Source organism: Eutrigla gurnardus (assembly GCF_963514095.1).
Source record: "Eutrigla gurnardus genome assembly, chromosome: 15".
In the NCBI taxonomy this organism is placed as follows: Eukaryota; Metazoa; Chordata; class Actinopteri; order Perciformes; family Triglidae; genus Eutrigla; species Eutrigla gurnardus.
In genome coordinates this window covers 19,499,584-19,516,445 of record NC_139938.1, presented here as the reverse complement: position 1 = coordinate 19,516,445, position 16,862 = coordinate 19,499,584, and the positions used below count along the sequence as shown (strand labels likewise).

The window sequence follows — 16,862 nt, the reverse complement described above, 5'->3', positions numbered from 1 at the left end:
ACCCTAAGAAACCTTTTTTCTGCATTTTCTTTAAACAGATTTCTTTTTTTTATGCATCTGACCCCAGATATCCTGAAATGTTTTCTGAGTTTACAATGTGTATAAATTGTGAAAATTTCCCTCCATTTCTTGTTATTGAGACTCAAATTAAAGAAAAATATTTTTTTGTACGCTACATTAAATGCCATATTTTTTATTACCGAGATATGTTTATTAAGAATTTTTGGGCCACATCTGTGGGTCATTTACAGGCATGTATATATTAATAAACAATTGCAATAGATTTTAAGTCCCCATATTCTGTGTTTCTTTGTGAAGGTCAAAAATTGGAATCAAGTATATTCAGTGGTAAAAAATAATCTAACTACATTATTCACTACTAGCACAGTGTGTCTGTGAAGAGCTTACGTGGATATATAAATATATATAGGTGACCAATTAACACTAAATGAGTGTTAGTAACAAAAGACCAATAGGTATGAAATGTGCTGCTGCAAATGTGGTGTTTGTGATTTTGGAGAAGTAGAATTTAAAAAAAAAAATCTTATTTAAGATGTACCCCAAAAACATGTCATCCTATTATTATTATTATTTTAAATGATGGCCTTTGATCTATTGTATAGTTTCTTACAAAACTCAAAAATCTAAACCGAAAATGCATTTTTTTCATCGATTGGATACAAAAAAAGGATGATGTTAAAATGGTGGTTGCCGCCCACAATTCCCAAGTGATCTCCTGTCTTTGAATGGAAAGAAGAGATTGTTTTTCAGAGTGATAAGAGTGATACCACTTATTTTTATTATTTTTTTGTACTCCTTTTTCCTATTTGTTGTAATGCCTTACTTAAGCATTCACCAGATATTCCATTCAGATGCATGGCACTGAATGTACTTACTACTATTGCCTTTAAAAGAAAATATTCTCATTTCATAGTCATGTCATTATTGTTAGTTGAAGACCAATGAATACTAAAAAAACCCACATTTTTTAAATTAACACACCACTAATGATCCTACAATGTGCACCTTATCTCCACGACACCTCAAGAAAAAGTCATCATGCCAAATAATGTTTAATCATTATTTTAACTTGTTTTTTAATCGTGTATTTTTTGTGCCATTTCGCCCTCACTTTGAAGAGGACAGAAATAAGCAAAAACAAATAGGATTTTTAAAAAAAAGAAAAAAAAGATTGTATGTGTCAAAGTCTTATGAACATATATTATTTGAAGTTAAAAATGTACATTTTTTATTTTCTGTAGCATGTCAATAAAGCTATACCAAATTGTCGGTTTGGTCTTTTACATTAATGTCTCCACGTGGTGTGCAGTTATTTAATACATTGTAAGAGGACACTGACTGTGAGGCAATAATAAGTTAAATTGATAAAATAAGTGGTTATTTGTGCTTTATATGTATGCCGAATTAAAGAGTTGCTGTCATTGAATCAATCTAAAATCACCGAAATGTTAAATGTGTTTGGAAGTTGCTTCCAAACTGTATTTTCCGTTGTTTGAATGGAGTTTGTTGGAGCAATCTCGCGGAGTGGGGTTATTTCGGGGGTTTTGGTTTGGAAGGGTGTAGGCGTAGTTGAGGTTGCTGGCGTGGGTTTCCCGGATGGAGTATCGTCGCCATCTTTACGCCAGTCAGTGCTACCGGTGGGTCTTCAGTTCAGCAGCGGTAGCGACGGTTGCTGTTGCTGATCTGCCACCAGGAATCGCCGAGCAGCCGATAATCCTCCCTTTTCCCCACTGGGACGCCGCGAGCAGCTCCGACACCCGAGCACCATGGCGGACAGAGAGAACTTAGTATACCAGGCGAAACTGGCCGAACAGGCGGAGAGATACGACGGTAAGAACCCACAAAAACAACCACCATTGCCGAAACGCTTGGCCCCTCTCCCCCCTCCTCGTCTCCCTGCAACGGGGGGCTCGGAGACGCAGGTAAAGCACTTCACATGGATTTGTTGGGTGAGAGACAAAATGGCGGAGATTTCTCCAGCCGAATGAATCGATACACGTTTAACAATTATTTTTTCGGTTCAAAGGGGAAATTTCATTGGCAAAAGGCGTGATTTTTGTCGTGGCCTTGCGTCCCCATTCCCATTTTTAGCTTACGTTAGCTGGTCAGCTACGCTAGTCCGTCGGCTAGCCAACGCTGGCTATCTACATTGCTAACTAGCTGGCTAGCCGTTCTTCAGCCTCGACACGCGTCACGCCAAACTCCATTCAGAAAAACATCGATACAGCGAGCGTCCACGTCCCATCAAACTTAACGTACGCCCGCCCTTGATTCTGTGCTAGTCGTCTGCTATGTGATCGAACACGAAGCAGCTTCAGTCGAACAAAAAAATATACCCCGAATATCATGCCACGATTTAAATGGTCACTGCCCGTAAGCAAGTGTCTTAATCAGGCCTGGTTAACCAATAATATGCAATGGACAACACACATTTGACAAACTATCTTTAGTTGGGTTGCAAGCCGAATTAAGGAGTGACATTCCTTTGTTTTAACAATTCGTTTATGGTCTGACAATTCGGCATACGTGAACAAGGCTTACAAAAACTGTAAAAATGTGAAGTACGCTTTGTGTTGGTGATATCTAGGCGTAGCGTCGTGTCTGCTCCTGTACTTTAACTGCATGGAGAGGCATGGGGGCTAATTGATTGATGGATGTAGCACCGAGGCTGTGCAGGAGTAGGTGGGGCATTGAGTATTGCTGCTACGTGATTGGTTGCCAAACAGCAAAATCAGTTCACTGTGAGCCATCTTTTCTTTACCAGCAATTCACTGGTTATCCTTTACTATTTAATTTACAGTATAGGTGGTTTAATCTTGAACATTGCCATGAACATGATCATTTCCAGCGATCAATACATGCAAGCTTCAACACCTATTGATGATCACAATATGTTTGTCATTTATTTTAGTAGTAAATAACATAACATTAACGTTTTCATATCCGTTCACACGTCAGTGCACTTTTTATTTTCATTTTCATGAATATGTTGTACTGTGAACCTTTCTACATTACTTAAACAATTCTTGCACATTTCTGCACAAAGCTAGGCCTCTCACTTCTAAAAACGATGCGTCCTTTCATTTAAAACTAATATATTATACATATTTTTATTGTAATTTTTCAGAATTTTCTTCTCCGTTTCTAGATATATATCTATATATATTTTTTTTGCAATGCGTGCATTCATTTTTAATTTCTGTTTGCGATTGAGGCGTGAATGTGCACAGCTGCTCACAGGAGCACAGCTTTTATTGACTAACATGACCTTGCAAGACACTGACTGATTGTGTTGCATCAATTTATGCCCATAATGCACACACGTATGTTACTGGCAGCGTACTGGGCAGCAATATCTTACTGACATGATCAAAAGATATGTAATTATGCATCTTAATGTATTGCAGCTTTTTTTATCAGTTGTTAAAAGGAGTCCGGTGAATCTAAACTCACTTATTAGAAAGCACTTTTAAAAATCAGACTACGAGAGTAATATTAAAAGCTCCATCTTTTCAGTGCCCGACCCTCGGTGAAATGCAGTGATGCAGAGGACAGAAGAGAGAGGAGAGAAATCATCTCAGAATAAATGACAGCACGCTGAGCTGAAAATTAAACCAAACTCCTGATAATTTGCTGTCACTGCATCGCTGCAGGATCCTTCACGTCCGCATGCCGATTCCTCTTAGAACCGAAAAAAATGTCCACGCCTTTTGAATGGGTTGATTAATCATTTCCGCATCGACAGTCGGTAAGCTATCTTGGGTGTAGCCCGCCAGGCTTCTGCTATGTAAAAACGCAAACTTTTGTCAGCTTTACAGAACACTCTAGTCTGCCTGGAGGCACTCCAACATATTCTTATCCACAGTGACTGGTTTCTATTTGTGTTGCAGCCTCTCCCTATTCATTTTAAAGTCTGCTGTAGCCGCGCTGACAGTTTAAAACACATTGGTTGTGTGAATCGTCAGCCGTGTGTTAACATGTCCATCTCAGACTTCTCACAGCTCCACCTGTCTAATGAAGATTAATACACATGCATCACTACTGGGAGTCAAATGTGGTTGCAGCTGGCCAATTATTCAAGTGTTGACTCTGATTATGGTCCTATTGTGCTATGGAGTCATACGACCCCTTAACCCCTAATCTCCACTGGACATGGCTGCATCGTGCTGCAGCTGCTGTTCAGTGTGTCCACCAGATGTGTCGGGCACGCCTCCACTCTGCTTTTGGTTTCTACAGTCATCTGGTCTGTTTTTAGATGCATTTAAAGCCCCACGTGTCTCTGCAATGAGGGGAAAAAATTGATGTTTTATGTTAATGTCCATATAAATCAAAATGCTATTTTTTGGGGATTGTGGGTGAGTGAGTGAGAGAGGGAGACATGCTGTTAAGTAGCAGACATACCTGAAAACCAAGGGAAAATTATCCCAACACTTAAACTGGATGCTAACACACATAGCATTTCTTTTAAGTGATGCTAGAAAGTAACTTAATTATCAGAAGATATGATTGAATGTGCAATTTCATTTGTGTCAAAATGTAATCCGCAAATAAAAGCAATATCTCGGGCGAGCTGCTCGGCTGAGCAAGCACAATTTCAAATGGAGACAAAACACCAAAGTGTTGTTGTGGCGGCACTCATTTTTATTCATAGAGAGGAAAAGCCACAGCTTGTGTATTCACCAGAGGGCACAATTATAATTTGTGAAACACAAATTCCACTTGACCTCCTTCCTTACTGCTGCTCAATTAATGTTATAATGATCAAATACTAAACAGAATGTTGCATCTGTAAGAGTTGGTGTGGAAAGGAGGGGGTTAGTGAAGCCCAGTTTGTTTTCAACTGGTCGATCAGTGTGATCAATTCACTTGATCCGTAGAGCTTGTAATGCTGAGAATTGTATATTAAAAAAAAAAAGCACAGGGAGGTCATTGAGTGTGTTTGGGTGCGGGCTGGGCTGGAGGGTGATGATCAAGGCAGCATAGTGCGCCTCCTGGCTTGAACCCATCGTGTATCGGGTTACTCCAGCGTCGCAGCCTGCTATTGGCTTCCACAGATTAAAAAAAAAAAAAAAAAAAACCTGTCTTGTGAAGTTAAAAGCCAAATTGATTGGCACACTGCTCTCACCTCCGGGGGTGGCGTGTTTTGAATTGCACGTTGAGCTACAGATTATTTATTAAAACTTTTTTTATTATTGTTTTAATTTATTTAGATGTTTATTCCTTCGATGCCATCTTGAGCTGCTCCTTATTTGATTAAAAGAGGTGCCCCGTGTCGTCTATGTTCGTCCCCAGGGAAACGGCATCAGAGCAGAGTGTTAAATTATTTTTGTTTTGTATATTAATTTTTTAATACCGCATTTTACTGAATCACCTTGAGGACGTGAAATGTTAAACGCTTCACTGTCCTGGCTCCGGTCCCTGTGTCTCATCACAGGTGACTGTAGGTGGGTGAATCTCTGCAGTAGGAGACTTTAAAACATGGGCAGAGTCCCAGGCACTCCATTAATAAAGTACTGCGGGTGACAGAAACCTTTCAGGACTCTGCACTGTGGTTTAAACTCTTTGTTAATGGAAGGAGGAGCATGTGCTTATTTTAGATTTAAGAAAATCGCTTCAAAAAATGCCAATATTACTATAGATGAAGTGAATACAGCTCATTGAAATTCACCGTGCACCTCCCGGGTGATGTTATGAACCCAGACATGACGGCGTCGAGTTTTTCCTGACATATCTGGGACTTCCACAACATACAAAGCAGCAAACGTGATTATTTCCCGGTGCGTGCATCGTGAATAATCACAAATGATCCTGCGGTTTATCTCATGGGAGGAAAGCAAGACAAGAATTAGCTTTGTGTTGGGTGTGAGCACGGCATTACAAATGTGTTAATGTTTTATGCATTTTAAATCCAGTGATGTTAACATCCATGTTCACTATCTCGCAGTCTTCTTCTTCTCTACCTTTTGTTGGCACGTAGCTGCATGTTTTTGTGCATTGCCGCAACTTGTAGATCAATAAATCAGTGTTTGAATATATATAAAAAATTTAAAAAAAAAACATGGCACTATGAGAGGTAAAAAAAAATTGAGTTTAAATGTTTATTATTGGTTATTAATAACACCCCAAATAGGGCCAGCCAATGTATTTCCCCTCTAAGCAGAAACAATGCAGATTTAAAGCCTCTTCAAGCCCCTGAGTATCTGTCCTCTGCTTGGCCTAGGGCAGGATTTAAAGGTAGTACATTAGGTCAGAGGTACAGAATGGTGTCACCTGTCAGAGGGCTGAGTATTTACGGCTTGATACCCCATGCTGGGCCCAGCGGGGGGTCCAAACATCATTTAACACTAGTACTAGGCCAGAACTTAGACCAAAACCCAGAATGACAATCTTGCCTCGCATCAAACCCTAAGAGAATCTCTGGGGGGACTAGAGGAGCCTACGTCTTATGCCATGTATTTCCCCGTGTCTTTTTCAGAAATGGTGGAGTCGATGAAGAACGTGGCCAGCATGGACGTGGAGCTGACGGTGGAGGAGAGGAACCTGCTGTCAGTAGCATATAAGAACGTGATCGGAGCCAGAAGAGCGTCCTGGAGGATAATCAGCAGCCTGGAACAGAAAGAAGAAAACAAAGGCGGAGAAGACAAACTAAAGATGATCCGCGAATACAGGAAAACGGTCAGACACTTGTTATCAACGTAACATTTACCAAAACTGTCTGTTAGCTGTGTGAGATTTAGGGCCGTCGCTCATATGGTTATCAGTTTGAAGGGTTCGTTCAACACTTCGACGCATTTCTTTCATCGTAAACAAGTACATTTAGAGCCAAACACGTGATCAACAAAATGTGTATTTTCCTCACACATTTATTCTTGAGAACCTGAGATCTTTGAAGGACAGTAGTCTTGTTTTCACTTGCAGAAACAGAATCTCATCGCACTGGTACAATCGATCCATGCCGATGTCTCCAACAAAGCATTGCCGGCCTTCTGTGAATCTCGCTGCGACACACAGACTTGGTTTCAGTTAGATTTCATGAGAAAATGGTGCAGAAGTAGTCCGATGTCCCCGCTGCTGTCACAGGTTCTCTCCTACTACATAGGGCAAATATGTCCTGACTTCCTGAATTGGACACGATAATGAAAAAAACAAATCCTTAAGTAGGACTTGAGGTTCTTCCTTGTTTCATGGAGATAAGTGTAGCTGGTACAATGTCAGATAATCTAATTTAGATATCTACTGGGCAACTTGCCAGCGATGCTTTATCCCTTTAGGCTGGACTCTTTTACGGTCTCGTCCACTGACCTCTCCAGTTTGAGAGCAAATGTCGGGGTTTCACAGCCCAACAACACTTTGATTCATTCCTAGCCTTCCTCATTATTTCATTCAGAGTAACCTCGAGTCACTGGCTCTAATCACATCACTTTAATAATACATCACAACCTTGATTGAATAGTTTGCCTTTTGGTTAAAGAAATAAAATGGGTCAAAGAGAATCTAATTGTGTTTGCCTTTCAGACGACCCCGCTTGTGCCTCGCTTTCCTTCTGCGTCTGAGTGATCTTTCACTCTTTTTTTTATTATGCGTGCCCTTTGATGGAGCAGTGGGAGGCTAACGGACAATAACCTTCTGGAAAGTTGCAGTTTCAATGAGCATTGGTTTGATTAAAAAACACAAATCATGTTTGAAACGGGACCCAATACCCTTTTGTGTACATTTTTATTGAAAAAGGCTCAAATTGGTGATGGAATGTCTTCCACAAAGACTAATATTAGTGCCTTTTTCTCCACTGTGTTCAGTTAACAGGATCTAAAATGCAAACGGATCTAAAATGTCACCTGCACATCGATACTGGGGATTAAATCTGACTGTCTGAAATCCAATTCTAATGTTGTCTGTATTTAAATTTGCCTCATACATTTTCTAAAATCATAATTCTTTCAAATCACTTTCGCCAAAATGATATAAACAAAAAAAGCAACTGTTAAATAAATATTGCCACAGAGTGATATGAAATATTGGATTTATTATCTGATTCTGACCCTGGAACAGTTGCACTGTCAGCATTTTTGTGACAAATGCTTTCATGGGAACTGCTGCTCCAGAAAAGTTGCCTTGTGTGTCCGCCCACTTTGAACTGTTGGTAGAGGCAACGTTTTATAAGGAATACTTATGTTTTTAAAATAAGTTGCCAGTCACAACTCATAGACATTAACTCATTTACAAATTTGAAAAACTCAATCTGTTTATTTGACGTTGAAATCTCAGCATGGTTGAATGGTATCATCTTTGCATCGCAGCTGATTATTCAAAGGGAAGTTTGATCCAGTAAGCTTTGTTTTGACAGCATCGTTTGTGTTTTATTTGGGTCTGCAGGTCGAGAAAGAGCTGAAATCAATCTGCAATGACATTCTGGATGTACTGGACAAGCACCTCATCTTAGCTGCAACCACGGGAGAATCTAAGGTTTTCTACTACAAAATGTACGTATCTAATAGCGTGTGTATATTTCAGTCCTTTGTAACACCTTCGAGCTACTATAGTGGGTTCTAAGTTGATTCCCCTGAGCAAGTAAGATCATATTCTTGTTGTCAGACCTTTAAATAAACCACGTATTGTTCGGTGGAGACTTTCCGCCATGCTCTCTCACAGCCACATGGAATAAATGTAAACATCAGTCATTCAGTCGTCTGCCGTTCTCTCCCGTTGAAGCTGCAGTCGTCGTTTTGACGGCACTTCTGCTGATCACGACTCACTTGGCTCAGTACTTCCAAGGCTATAGATGCTGATTAGGTTGTCAGCTTGATATACATTACTGCTCTCCAGATGCTTAGTCATGCTTCGGTTGTAAAGAGCTGCTGTGTAAACATCTGCCCGGCGTATATTATACACTTTTATATCCTTTTTAAAAATGTAATTTTGCCACATTTTTTTTGCACAACTTTTTAAAGTTAAAACGGTAACTAAGACCAGAAATATAATAATGTAATGGCTGTGACAAGAAGTTAAGTAAACCTATAGTATAAGTCAGAAGAAAATATATTTGGGTTTTAATTTGAGCATGAGTAAGTGTTTATGTTCTGATTACTGAACGTTTAATCCAGTGCTGCTGGTTTGTCCTGTGAAGTGTTGATTGTTGTTGTTCCCTCTGCTCAGGAAGGGAGATTACCACAGGTACCTGGCAGAGTTTGCCACGGGCAACGACAGGAAAGAGGCAGCGGAGAACAGTTTGGTTGCATACAAAGCTGCTAGCGACATCGCCATGATCGAACTCCCTCCAACGCACCCCATTCGTCTGGGATTGGCCCTTAACTTTTCTGTTTTCTACTATGAAATCCTCAACTCGCCGGACCGCGCTTGCAAGTAGGTGTGATCACTTTATGTCGGCATATACAACTATGGAGGACTTTCTTTTTTTTCTTGAACTTCTTATTGAACAGATGTGATAGACTGTTCAAGAGTGTGTCTAGTGTTTTTTTGGACATACTTGTTGGGGAGTACATGGTTTAAATAACTACTTACAAAAACAGTTTCATAATCGATGATGCTGGGGAACCTGGCACCTTGAAACCAGTCCTGAATGGGGACAGACTGTTAATTATACAATTATATCCATTGTGTGTAACTGTGTTGTCTTGTGTCTTCTCCGCTGGCAGGTTGGCAAAGGAAGCGTTTGATAATGCCATTGCAGAACTGGACACGCTGAGTGAGGAAAGCTATAAGGACTCGACACTTATCATGCAGTTGCTACGTGACAACTTGACACTATGGACCTCAGATGTGCAGGGAGATGGTAAGACATCCATTTCTAACTAGCTGTAGTTGCTTGAATAGACAGCAGTTATATCTGACTTAATTTCTGGATGATACTGACTGATGATTGGGTCCCTACTATCACTGACATTAATCCCCCCCCCCCCCCGATTTGTTTCTTTTTAAATTACCCCTCTGCAGCTTCCGAGATGCTTGTCTTTAAAGGTTAAACTTGAAGGACTATCTAACTTTCTCTCTCACCTTTGCCCTCATCAAAGTCACCTCTCCCTCCTCTCGGGACTCACACAATGCTCTAACTTCGCCTCTCTCCCCTGTTCTTCTGTAGATTCTTAAGGCCAGCCCTCTTCCTTCTCTCTTCCATTATAGAAGTGTATTTTGTAAGTCATTCCTCCTGCTCGTCTTTTCCTCCTGCGATTTCCTCCTCACCTCCAAGCTATCTCTCCTGTCTCACCTCCCTGGCACCTACAAGCTATCTCTCCTGTCTCACCTCCCTGGCACCTCCAAGCTATCTCTCCTGTCTCACCTACCTGGCACCTACAAGCTATCTCTCCTGTCTCACCTACCTGGCACCTCCAAGCTATCTCTCCTGTCTCACCTACCTGGCACCTCCAAGCTATCTCTCCTGTCTCACCTACCTGGCACCTCCAAGCTATCTCTCCTGTCTCACCTCCTTGGCATCCCTCACCAACTTCCTCACGTTACAAAGTCCAGCTTTGTTGGATGTTTTGGGATGAGGGGAGTACAGCCTCTCCTGTTTGCCCACAGCTCTGTTATGGAGCTGCAATTTAGACATGTATTATTTTCTTTTTCACCTGTTCGCCACCTTTTCTGCACAAGTAGAACTACTAGAGCGTGTCGATGTTTTCAGGGTGTCTGCAAGTTGGTCAATTAAAAAGCATGCCGCGTTGTGTGTGTTGTAAAAAAAGAATACAGTTGCCGTCTTGATTTCACTTCCCAGCAAGCTGCTGCTTCGCTAGCCTCAATGACTCAATGTAACATCTCATTGAGGTTTTTCTTTTGTCCTTGGCGGTTGTAGGTTTGTGGGAAATGGTGTTTGTTAAAGGCCACTAACGACAGAATTATAATCCATATGATATTGCATAGTTTGCAATCCCCGTCCGCACGAATGGAGTGACCATGCCAACATACTTTTTTGTTGAGGTAATGTTCCAGGGCTGGATTCTCAAAGGTTTTTCTTTTGGTTTTAACCTTTCACCCATTGGCATGGAATAAAAGAAGTCTTTATTTAGTCCAGGAAGAAAGCCCGTAAATTCAGGTTTCACTTCTACTCTCTATTAAAAAGGAAATCCAGGATTCACATTTTATTAGAAAATATGAGCCGAAAGTCAAGAAGTCAAGTTTAAATAAAAATAGCATTTTTAACCCTTTTTTAGATTAGATCCTCGTTCATGTAATTAACAATATATCAAATTAACAATCGGTTTCTTCGTATTTTTATATCAACATCAGATGATCTTACTGTAAAACCGAAACCAATTTCAACCAACAATAAGTTGCCTTCCATCCACCAATCTCCCCGACCTCACCGGTGCGGTGCAGCACATTCTGCCTGGGCGAGGCCAGGTTTGGGAAACCTGTGTGAACGCAGCTTGTTGAAGTGTGATGTAACGGCCGAGCTGCAGAAACAGCATGCGAGGCTGCTGCTCCATCTCCTGTGGCGTCCTCACATCTCCGTTAGCTGCGGCGCTAATGAGCACTGTTACGCTTTCTATTTGAATCATGATGGATTCTCGTCCCTTTTGTTATTTGTGCCTCTTAATTCTTCATTACACGGATGACTGTGCTGTCTCTATGGTAACCTTTCTAAGCAACCAGTCGTACAGGTTCACAAGGCATTTTGCCCCCTCAGTATATCTGACCACGGCTTGTTTTGAAGGCACCTACTCCAATGCATGTTGAGTCGGTGGTAACCAGTAGTATACTTTGAAAATGTCGGGGCTGCAATAATTCACTAATATTTCTGAGCTGATCCCAATCATCATTTCTAATGGAAAAATTGTCTTTCAGTGATGTTAACTGACCAAGCCACAGTTTTAGTCTCATCCTCGTCACTCGGTCACTGATCTCGTAATAGAAATAGATCGCTGACATGCCCTGAGTCATAACCGTAAAGAGAAACCGGGTCTCTGGGGGACCGGGTTCCCTCCTGGTTGACATCACGGAAGCTCGCGCCGAGCTTCATCTGCTCATCAGAACGGCCACATCTGGCTGCCTTTTTGAAAATGTCTAATTGAGTGTGCAGAGATAACATTGTTTGATGTTCCTGTCGTTCTCTCAGGTGAAGAACAGAACAAAGAAGAACTGCAAGATGCGGAGGAAGAGACCCAGCGAGACTGAACAACACAAGACGAGCCCTCTTCTTCTTCTTCCTCCTCCTCCTCCCCCCCTTGTCTCTCTCCTCCCAGCACTAGCTCCTGTCCCCAGCCACAGTTTTCATCTGGGTTTGTACTGCAGCCCACACTCTATCTCTATCTTTCCTTCCATTTCTACCAGTCTGTCTCACTCTTTATCCTCATATGCATGTCATGTCCCAATCCCCCTAAGGGCCCTGTCGGGTCTCCATTTTCCACTTCCCAGGAGTTTTACCTTATTTTTGATGACTGACTTTGCAAGCCTGTACCCTTTAAGGTTCATGTCCACTTTTACTGTTTTTATTTTACTTTGCTGTATCATCTGTTGCCAAGTACGCTTGCCTGTATTTGTAACACACATATGCAAGAGTTTATTTAAAGACAAGTTTTCTGTTAACTTTTTTTTTTTTTCCTGTATTTGTGTGTTTCTGAACAATATATTGTCCATTGTCAGTCAGTTTTGAAACATTTGAGTTTGCAAATTGAGGAAATTAAGCGCCGATGGAAGACTTAAAAGGGATGTGGAAGAGCTTTTAGGAAGAACTAAGTGCCCTCTTTACTTTGTGCTCCTTCAACACATCAGTAGGTCTTCTTCTTCTTTTTATTGACAAACAGCAGAATGTCCCCCTTCTCGGAGCATCACTCTGACCTCTATTCTTGTCCACTCTCGGACCAAGTATTGTGCTGTGAGGCTGTAGCGCTTTTGCTAATGGCAGATAGTTAGGTAATGGCTTTTTAGCAGACAAAACGTGTGTATGTGTGTGCGTGGGAGGGGAATGCTCAACACTATTGATTGTAATATAATGCAGTTTTGCATTTGGCACCATATAAAAAAAGTTTGGGAAATAGAGGCCTGCTGTATCTTTTCTGTCCTGATTCTTTCAGGTTTTCTTGTCTCAACTCTGTCTCTTTCCTACTCCTCATTTCCCCTCTTCATTCTGTTCGGTATGTGTAACGTGAATCTGATTTGTACTACTGGATATTCTCACCGGAGCCACAAGTACCATCTGTATTCTTACTGAAACACAGCATGGAATTAACATTAAACTTCAAATGGAAAAATGTTAAATTAACATGTGTTAAATGTTGTCTTTTCCTGTCTGTGTATTTTTAAGTGTTTTTGTTATGACCCATTTTTAATCTGATTCTTAGTCACTAGAGGGCAGTGCTGGCCAGAAGCAGTGAAAAGATTTCTACTTGCAGTCAACATTGCAGTGATGTAAGGCAAATTAGTACACTAACTCAAGTACTGCAAGTACTTAGTAGAAAGTAGAATTTTGTGGTAGTACTGATACATTGAAAATAGTCACAGTATAGAATGTATTGGAAAAAAGTCAGTGTAGTGTGTTGAAAAGTCAAAGTATAGTATGTTGAAAAAAGTCACTAAAAAGTCGAAGTATAGTATGTTGAAAAAGTATGTCCAAAAAATCATGAAAAAGTCGTAATATGTTGAAAAAAGTAATGAGAAAAATTCCACGAAAAAAGGATAGTATGTCTAAAAAAGTCACGAAAAAGTCGGTATAGTATGTCGAAAAAGTCAGTACAATATATCGAAAAAGTCAGTATAGTATGATGAGAAAAGTCACGAGAAAGTCCTGAAAAAGTCAGTATATTATGTAGAAAAAAAAATTCCCCAAAAAGTCGGTATACTTATGTCGAAAAAGGTATAGTAAGTCAAAAAGTCAATGTATAGTATGTTGAAAAGTAAGTAAAAAAAGTCATGAAAAAGTAACGGTATAGTATGTTGAAAAAATAAAAGCATGTCAAAAAAATCATGAAAAAGTCATAGTATATTGGAAAAAAGTCATGATGAAAATTTTGCGAAAAAAGTATAGTATGTCGAAAAAAGTCATAGTATAGTATGATGAGAAAGTCAGTATATGTTGAAAAAAGTCCAGAAAAAGTCGGTATATTATGTCGAAAAAAGTCAGTATAGTATATTGAAAAAAGTCAAAGTAAAGTATGTCGAGAAAACTCACAAAAAAGTCATAGTTTAGTATGTTGATAAAAGTCACAAGAAAAATTTCACGAAAAAGTCAGTATAGTGTTGAAAAGTCAAAGTATAGTATGTTGAAAAATTAAGTCGAAAAAGTAATGGTATAGTATGTTGAAAAAGTATGTCCAAAAAAATAATGTATAAGTCATAGTATGTTGAATAAAGAAATGACAAAAATATCATGAAAAAAGTATAGTATGTCGAAAAAAGTCCCGAAAAAGTCAGTATAGTGTCGAAAAAAGTCGGTATATATGTCGAAAAGAGTCATAGTATAGTATGTCGAAAAAAGTCCAGAAAAAGTCAGTATAGTATTGAAAAAAGTCGGTATAGTATGTTGAAAAAGTCAGTACAATATGTCGAAAAACGTCAGTATAGTATGACGAGACAGTCCCGAAAAAGTCAGTTTATTATGTTGAAGAAAAAAATCCCGAAAAAGTCAGTATACTTATGTCGAAAAAAGTATACTAAGTCGAAAAAAAGTAAATGTACAGGACTGTCTCAGAAAATTAGAATATTGTGATAAAGTTCTTTACTTTCTGTAATGCAATTAAAAAAACAAAAATGTCATACATTCTGGATTCATTACACATCAACTGAACTATTTCAAGCCTTTTATTATTTGAATATTGCTGATTTTGGCTTACAGCTTAAGAAAACTCAAAAATCCTATCTCAAAAAATTAGAATACTTCCTCAGACCAAGTAAAAAAATAATTTTATAACAGCAAAACTAAATCAAATATTTGAAAATGTCCATTGATGCACTCAGTACTTGGTTGGGAATCCTTTTGCACGGATTACTGCATCAATCCGGCGTGGCATGGAGGCAATCAGCCTGTGGCATTGCTGAGGTGTTATTGATGCCCAGGATGCTTCGATAGCGGCCTTCAGCTCATTTGCATTTGTAGGTCTGGTGTCTTTCATCTTCTTCTTAACTATACCCCACAAATTCTCGATGGGGTTCAGGTCAGGGGAATTAGCAGGCCAATCAAGGACAGTGATGCCATGGTCAGTGCACCAGTTACTGGTGGTTTTGGCACTGTGGGCAGGTGCCAGATCATGCTGGAAAATGAAATCCTCATCTCCATAGAGCTTTTCAGCAGATGGAAGCATGTAGTGCTCTAAAATCTCTTGGTACACAGTTGCATTTACTCTGGACTTGATGAAACACAGTGGACCAACACCAGCAGCTGACATGGCTCCCCAAACCATTGCTGACTGTGGGAACTTCACACTGGATTTCAAGCAACTTGGATTTTGCTCCTCTCCAGCCTTTCTCCAGACTCTGGCGCCTTGACTTCCAAATGAAATGCAAAACTTGCTTTCGTCTGAAAAGAGGACTTTGGACCACTCTGCAACTGTCCAGTGCTTCTTTTCCATAGCCCAAGTCAGACGCTTCTTCCGTTGTCTTGAGTTCAGAAGTGGCTTGACCATGGGAATACGGCTATTGTAGCCCATTTCCCGGACACGTCTGTGAACTGTGGCTTTTGATACCTGGACTCCAGCTTCAGCCCACTGTCTTTGAAGCTCCCCCAAATTCTGGAAGCGGCTCTTCTTCACAATTTTGTTAAGGCTGCGGTCATCTCTCTTGGTTGTGCAGCGTTTCCGGCCACATTTTTCCCTTCCAACAGACTTTTTGTGGATATGCTTTGAAACTGCACTCTGTGAACAGCCTGCTCTTTGAGAAATTTCTTTTTGTGTCTTACCCTCCTGATGGAGGGTATCAATGATGGTCCTCTGGACAGCAGTCAGATCAGCAGTCTTCCCCATACTTGTGATTTAGTTTACTGAACCAAGCTGAGTGTTTTTAAGGCTCAGGAAACCCTCGCAGGTGTTTCGAGTTAATTAGATGATTCAGGTGATTAGTTGAATAGCCTACTTGTATACTTTTTCATGATATTCTAATATTTTGAGATAGGATTTTTGAGTTTTCTTAAGCTGTAAGCCAAATTCAGCAATATTCAAATAATAAAAGGCTTGAAATAGTTCAGTTGATGTGTAATGAATCCAGAATGTATGACATTTTTGTTTTTTTAATTGCATTACAGAAAGTAAAGAACTTTATCACAATATTCTAATTTTCTGAGACAGTCCTGTATGTTGAAAAGGTAAGTGAAAAAAGTCCTGGTATAGTATGTAGAAAAAATAAAAGTATATGTCATTTATGAAAAAGTCATAGTATGTTGGCAAAAAGTCACAAGAAAAATTTAGTATTTCGAAAAAGTCAGTATAGTATATTGAAAAAAGTCAAAGTATAGTATGTCGGGAAAAGTCACGACAAAGTCATAGTATAAATTTAGTATGTTGAAAAAAGTCACAAGAAAATTTTCACGAAAAAGTCAGTATAGTTTCTCAAAAAGTCACGATAAAAGTCAGTATAGTTTGTAGATAAGTTGTGAGAAAAGTTGTAGTATAGCATGTCGAAAAAAGTTATAGTATGTTGCAAAATATAAAGTCATCGTATAGTTCGTCGTTGGCGAAGAGTTCCCCAAATAACACAGGATTCGTCCTCTGAGGACCATGAATATTCATGCAGTGTCATGACAATTATGCTCCTCCTGTTATCCCCACGTCAAATAATGACACAGTGCGTTGCAATTTGAAATTTGATTTTTACTTTAAAAAAAAAAGATCAAAATAAAGATGTACAACTGAACTGAACCATCTGAAGACAGATGGCAGGACAAAAAAAAGGAACCCCCC

General features: G+C 39.8%; 1 protein-coding gene across 1 annotated transcript; it reads left to right on the top strand.

The window, feature by feature from the left end:
• Positions 1-1,665: 1,665 nt before the first annotated feature.
• LOC311025910 (14-3-3 protein epsilon) lies at positions 1,666-13,237 on the top strand. Its single transcript, XM_084029065.1, has 6 exons — positions 1,666-1,851; positions 6,497-6,696; positions 8,395-8,501; positions 9,175-9,381; positions 9,675-9,811; positions 12,092-13,237. The coding sequence occupies exons 1-6, from the start codon at positions 1,788-1,790 to the stop codon at positions 12,148-12,150; spliced, it is 774 nt and encodes a 257-aa protein (XP_083885191.1). The 5' UTR covers positions 1,666-1,787; the 3' UTR covers positions 12,151-13,237.
• Positions 13,238-16,862: the final 3,625 nt, after the last annotated feature.

Bases quoted from the DNA above. Each gene is read 5' to 3' on its own strand.
- LOC311025910 (XM_084029065.1), top strand. From the start codon at position 1,788: ATGGCGGACAGAGAGAACTTAGTATACCAGGCGAAACTGGCCGAACAG. The intron at 1,852-6,496 runs GTAAGAACCCAC...TGTCTTTTTCAG, and splicing joins ACAGGCGGAGAGATACGACG to AAATGGTGGAGTCGATGAAG. The intron at 6,697-8,394 runs GTCAGACACTTG...TTGGGTCTGCAG, and splicing joins TCCGCGAATACAGGAAAACG to GTCGAGAAAGAGCTGAAATC.